Source organism: Wyeomyia smithii, chromosome 3 (assembly GCF_029784165.1).
Source record: "Wyeomyia smithii strain HCP4-BCI-WySm-NY-G18 chromosome 3, ASM2978416v1, whole genome shotgun sequence".
Taxonomy (NCBI): Eukaryota; Metazoa; Arthropoda; class Insecta; order Diptera; family Culicidae; genus Wyeomyia; species Wyeomyia smithii.
This window is the reverse complement of record NC_073696.1, coordinates 270,853,370-270,859,169: the sequence shown is the minus strand read 5'-3', so window position 1 is coordinate 270,859,169 and position 5,800 is coordinate 270,853,370. Positions and strand designations below refer to the sequence as shown.

General features: G+C 43.4%; 1 protein-coding gene across 2 annotated transcripts; it reads left to right on the top strand.

Annotated features, from left to right (window-relative positions):
* Window positions 1-1,884: 1,884 nt before the first annotated feature.
* Window positions 1,885-4,392, top strand: LOC129729970 (nucleosome assembly protein 1-like 4). 2 transcript variants are annotated; one of them, XM_055688903.1, is made up of 3 exons: window positions 1,885-2,084; window positions 2,572-3,290; window positions 3,347-4,392. In XM_055688903.1, the coding sequence occupies exons 2-3, from the start codon at window positions 2,597-2,599 to the stop codon at window positions 3,850-3,852; spliced, it is 1,200 nt and encodes a 399-aa protein (XP_055544878.1). In that variant the 5' UTR covers window positions 1,885-2,084; window positions 2,572-2,596; the 3' UTR covers window positions 3,853-4,392. The 2 variants fall into 2 exon arrangements, with proteins under 2 accessions (XP_055544878.1, XP_055544877.1); XM_055688902.1 differs by having other exon boundaries at window positions 1,887-2,167.
* Window positions 4,393-5,800: the final 1,408 nt, after the last annotated feature.

The following is a 5,800-nucleotide window of genomic DNA, read 5'->3' as shown; positions in this document are numbered from 1 at the left end:
ACTGAGTGAGGCCGAGGTCATACAGGGAACGACGCGACACGAACATCGTCTTTCCCCACTTGAAGGAATAACCTCAACAGTGAAAACTGACGCGCGTCCGAACACATCTCGAACCGTTGCAATGCTATTCGCGCCGCATAACCCTTGGCTCAGGCGTCGAGGCAAAAAACCCGATCAAAACTAAAGAGAACAAAGCTGCTCTCTCTCGCCCTATTCCTCTTGCCATTCAAATAATAATAAAAAAACACGAACAAAATGCTAATACCACAGATAACAGACATCCAAGCTAATTTTGCTTCATGTGTAAAAAAATGCAACGGTTTTTTAGCATGTCGCAATACGCAGCATGGTGGCGCTAAGAACACTTAGTGGTCAATGATTCGATAAAATCGATAGTTTTCCAGCTCTCATCGATATTATTGCAATAAGAAGCGTTGCCGTTTTTTAATGTAGAAATTTTGAGCAGTCGTAATTTATACATAATCGACAATTTTGTTCAATCCCAGTTTATGTTTGCGATAAATTTGTTTGTTTTAGTGTTGCTATGAAAAAAATGCACAAACCTCACAAAAACAGTGTTGTATCGTTGCAAAAACAGCTACTCTACTATTTGTGAGAACTTTCATACGTCTGGCAGCTTTGACTATAATCCAGCGCTGCCATCACTAAAGTGGTTCAAGTCGCAAGTTGCAGAAAGATGTCGTTAGCATTCCAAACGAGTAAGAATTTGAAATCTTACACACGATTTCTGGAGTTTTTGTTCTGGCTTGGATATCTGTTATCTTTGCTAATACTTATCGTGCGTCTTTTCTCTGAACTATGATGTTACTCGAGGATCGTCGCATGGGTGCGACACAATCTTCCTGCACACGCGCTCTTCTTGTTAACTAAATTCACATTTCACTCACACAAACCCACGGTAAGCGCTCGCGAGAAACGCGCTCCGCCACCGAGAACATGCGGTTTTTAGCAATGGCTTCACTTTCACCGGCAATACGAAACAGCCTAATTTCGTATAACCTTTTTCTCCACCCCTTACAATTAATAAAATCAATAAAATCGTGATTACACCACCGAAACACACTTTTCGCAACAAAAACTCAATTGATCGGCGCGTTCAAGAACTTTATAGAGTTCTCCAAGCGAAAACACACGAACACTACGACAAGGCCCGCTTTACACTGTATATTGAAATTTGTGAGAGTGTGAATCAAACTCGATAGTTTTTATCCTCTCTTTTAGATGATAGTTCTCACAGGTGACAAAAAATTCTTACAGCTAACAAAGAAAATTGAATACATCGCACTAATACAAACGCGCCTGGAGAGCTCTATTGATCGGCGCGGAGCATTCGAAAAAAAAAAACGTATTGCACAAGGCGAGCGCTCGCACCGAACTCACAAAACAATTTTGATTTTGTATCAAACAGTAATTAAAACAAGTAAAAAATTCAAATTTTCGCTAGTAGAATCTTAAAACTGGCATTGCACCAGCGCACAGTTTTCAGGTCAAGCGAAACAAAATTCTCAAGCTTACATTTCAATCGAAATGAAAATAGAATAGACACGCCCAAGTTAAGCAAATTGAAATGTTTTCATGCGTGTGATTTTCCATGCGATTTTCACTTTTTGGCACTCTGAACAGGGCTTAGAAAAAATGATCTGGACTGAATATTTTTATTCGTGTGGTTGTTTAGTGTTCTACCCCTCGAGCAACCTTCAAAATCTGTTTAGTTCAGTGTAAACCGTCAAGAGACGTATCTGTCAACAAACTCCCGCTTGCCGGTGTGAATGTTGCGAATGCCACATTCCATCTCGTTCGGGCTCAAGGCAAACCCCTATTCATGCAAAGCAATTTCTTTACCTCATCTTGCCGGTGACAGCGTGTGGCTGACAGTTGAGTTTGCGAAAAAAAAAAACGCCTGCTGCTGGCTGAGAATCTTCTTTTGTGTTCGTTCGGAAGTGTGCACACTCGCGTTTTTTCTCGTTCCGTGCGGGGCGAATTCCCAGTTTTTCAAGCCGTGTTTTTACTTCCGCTGGCGGATTTGTGGACAGTTTTTCCTGTCCAGTTGCTGCTCTGTCGAGGTAAGAAGCAAGTTCGCAGCAAAAGGGCCCTGTCCCAGTGGAGCAGTTGGCAAGAAGTTTATATTCCGTTGTCGATAGAGCAGGTAAGTCGCAAAATGGAGACTCACATGTGCTTTTTTTTTGATTCGCGTGTTAGTCGTTTTTCCTTTGCTTCCTACCAGCCACCAGCAGACCAGATTGCGTGATCGTCGTTCTAATTGCGCGTCTGTTGCTTGGTAACTTCGTATACTTAAAAGCGCTGTTGCTTGCGAAAATAGTCCTGTCACCAGGCAAAGAGGGGGGTAAAATGGAAGTTCGATTCTCTCAAGCCAGTCCAGGAGAATGAGAACATAACCTTGATTTGCTTGCGTATGTCATGGACAGTTTCGTCGCTTGGTAGAAAATGCGTCATTTACGTGATTCGTAGAACGGAGCATTGGGACCGTTTTCTGTGGAAATGCTGGAGTTGGACAGTGACTTACAGTTGGTTTTCTTTGTTTTTTGACAGTAATCTGTTCCTGAAATCAACAAAAATGACCGGTACTGAGAATAACGCAGTGAAGGCAGTTGAATCCGCTTCGGACGGGGAGGATCAAATGGTTGAGCTACTAGACGACCCGGCCTATATGTCTTCGTCCTCACGCCGGATGATGATGAAGGAGGTGATAAAGGTTCTGCCGGATAACGTTCAACATCGGATCAACGCCCTGAAACACCTACAGAAAAAGTATCTCAACTTAGAGTCCAAGTTCTTTGAAGAGGTGTACGCCCTGGAGTGCAAATACCAGGAACTGTACCAGCCTTTAGTGGATCGCCGGAAGGCAGTCATTACGGGCGAATCGGAGCTGGAGGATGGCGAAGCTGAGTGGGAGGAAGAAAGTGACGACGAGGACAACGAGGTGGATTCGTCGGTTACGGCACGCTTCAAGCGGATGGCACTAAACTACAAGAACCAGCACTCGAAAAGCATCAAGGAGGGTCTGGGCATTCCCGCCTTCTGGCTGACGGTGTTCAAGAACACACAAACGATGGCCGATATGATCCAGCCGCACGACGAACCGGTGCTGGAGCATCTGACTAACGTGAACATCGTCTACAAGACCGACCCGATGAGCTACGTGCTGGAGTTCCACTTTTCACCCAATCCGTACTTCAAGGATTCGGTGCTAACCAAGCAGTACTTCATGCGCTGCCAGGTTGACGAGGATGAACCGTTTAGCTTTGAGGGTAAGTTGAGAGATTAATTTAGTTATTCCAGTCATAAAACTTCTCGCTAATTGCAGGTCCCGAAATCTACAAGTGCACCGGCTGCACGATCCAGTGGAACCCGAGCAAGAACGTGACGGTGAAGACGATCAAGAAACAGCAGAAGCACAAACAGCGCGGTGTGATTCGTACTCTGACCAAGACGCTGCCGAACGATTCGTTCTTTAACTTCTTCAGTCCGCCGGCCGTGCAAGATGACGACAAGAATGTGGACGATGAAACGCAGATGCTGCTGGCGTCGGATTTTGAGATTGGCCACTTCCTACGGGCCAGAATCATCCCGAAGGCCATCCTGTACTTTACCGGTGAGGTGATGGATGAAGACGACGATGGCGAAGAGGAAGAGGAGGAGGAAGAAGAGGAGGAAGAGGAAGGCATGGAAGAGGAGGAGGGTGAGGAGGAGGAAGAAGAGGATGAGCGACCTCCGGCGGCTAAGTCCCGGAAAGATCGCCGCGCAGGTGGTGGTGGCGGTGGATCGAAAAAGAAAGAACAACAGAATCCTGCCGAGTGTCAACAGCAGTAGGAAAATAACAACACGTTAAACCCGCTATATTCAGTTCATTATTCTATATTTTGAAGCTTTTTTGTTTAAGCTGTCTCCTATAATCACACATACTCACCTACGCAAGCAAACACTCCCTACGCACCTCAGTATATACGAGAGAATGCATGTTACAATAACGATAATATATGGAATCGACGCCGTCGATTATCTACTCTGCAGATCGATCCGCCGCTGCTATCGCAGGCCCAGTGGAACACGCCAAGCATGAAGCGAACATTCAGCAGGCTGATGGAAAAGAACAGATTCCTAACTAATAACGTTGGTCAGCGTTGAATTTGGCCTTCAGCTTCTTATCTCGGAAAATCTCGACAAGAAGGACGCATATTGGAGCTAGCTTAAGCCAGCTTCATCATCATTTCTACTGGTTTCTTTGCCGCTGCCTCACTGTATTGGCATCTCAATATTTTAAATTCCAATATTGAACTAGATTAGAAGTTCTTTCTGTTTCTTAGAATTATTATTATTTTCTAATAAAATTATCATGAAACAAGTTTACAACATGCTGCTTATCACGTGTTTTTTACCAAGATTTTTGTTTTTCTTGTAGTTTCTATTTGTCGTTTTGTTCCCTTTTCGTTTCAGTGCAAAACTTAAACCTCGTTCAGCGTCCATCCGGAGAGACGATTTTAACTAGAGTTATACAATTGAGAAAAGCTCGGAATTAAGCTGAGAATTAAACACTTCATTGTTGAAAACATACATATTTAGGAGGAAAATACATTTACTGGACATACATTAATTTGAAAAAATGACAACTTCCTTTCAGGACACGTTTTTTTCCGAAAGATCCTTCTTGTCATTTATGAAAGTTGAGCCATTTAACGTTTTACAAAAACTTTTGATAAATTAGATTTTTTTCCAATTAAACGTCCGCTGATTTCTCACTATTCCATACCTCGTACATCACAACAAGTTTCAAAATTGCTTTTCTACTGCTGCACAATCAGGTGCATTTTTGTTTCACCATACCACCGGTGCTGGCTGCTGGGGAGGCTTGCTGGAGGGTTCGGCGCTTACAGCACCAACTGCAGTAACAGAGCAACGTTCCATTTCAATGAACTATTTTAATGAGCAGTCGCTGTTCGGCAAGGACATTTTCCTCTCAATAGTTACGTCCCACTTTTCTTCGGCGGTGGAATCTGCATAACAAAAACCTGGATAGCAACGGGTCATTCGAATTGAAAACGGACAAAAACTCGTCTTCCGTCCTCCGAGCAATGATGCTAATGATGCTATCAAGCAATTTTTTATGAGCTGGCCTTTCTCTCTGAGCTTTCTTCGAGTGAGAATAGCGATGGGTGCATTTTTCTGCAACGTTAATGAGGAAATTGATTCCAGGAGCATTGATTGGCCGTTGTAGGTAGATTTGCATACATAACTGATTGTTTGCTTCTTCATTGGTCAGTGGATTGCAAGAATGCAGATGTTTATTGGTAGTTATTGCTGATGCGAGAATTAAGAAAATATATCATCCTGCATTCTAAGTCCTAGGGTAGCGAAAGGCTTCGGCAATAGTTTTCTTCGGCAGGTTTCTCCATAAGATTTAGCGAACCAATACATTAGAGAAATGACAAGACACTCACCGTTAAGGCAACTGTCAACATCAAAACGGATAACGGCAATGCAAATTCATACAGCTCGCCCGTTTTGATGTTGACAGTTGCCTTAACGGTGAGTGTCTTGTCATTTATAGGTTCGCTAATAAGATTGCTGCAGAAAACCTGCCATTCGCGTTGACGGTGTTGCTGATATTTGTTTGGTTTTTGCATGCGAAAAAGAAGGAAGGAAATATTTTTGCTTTTGTCATCACGCACATTTTGACAATTGCATATGAGAGTTCACGTAGGTGCGAACAGCCTTCAAAATCTCTTTCAACGCGAATAACCCGAATAGGAAACTCCAGCCG

Coding starts and splice junctions, on each gene's coding strand:
- LOC129729970 (XM_055688903.1), top strand. CDS start 2,597: ATGACCGGTACTGAGAATAACGCAGTGAAGGCAGTTGAATCCGCTTCG. Junction 3,291..3,346: donor TGAACCGTTTAGCTTTGAGG/GTAAGTTGAGAG, acceptor CGCTAATTGCAG/GTCCCGAAATCTACAAGTGC.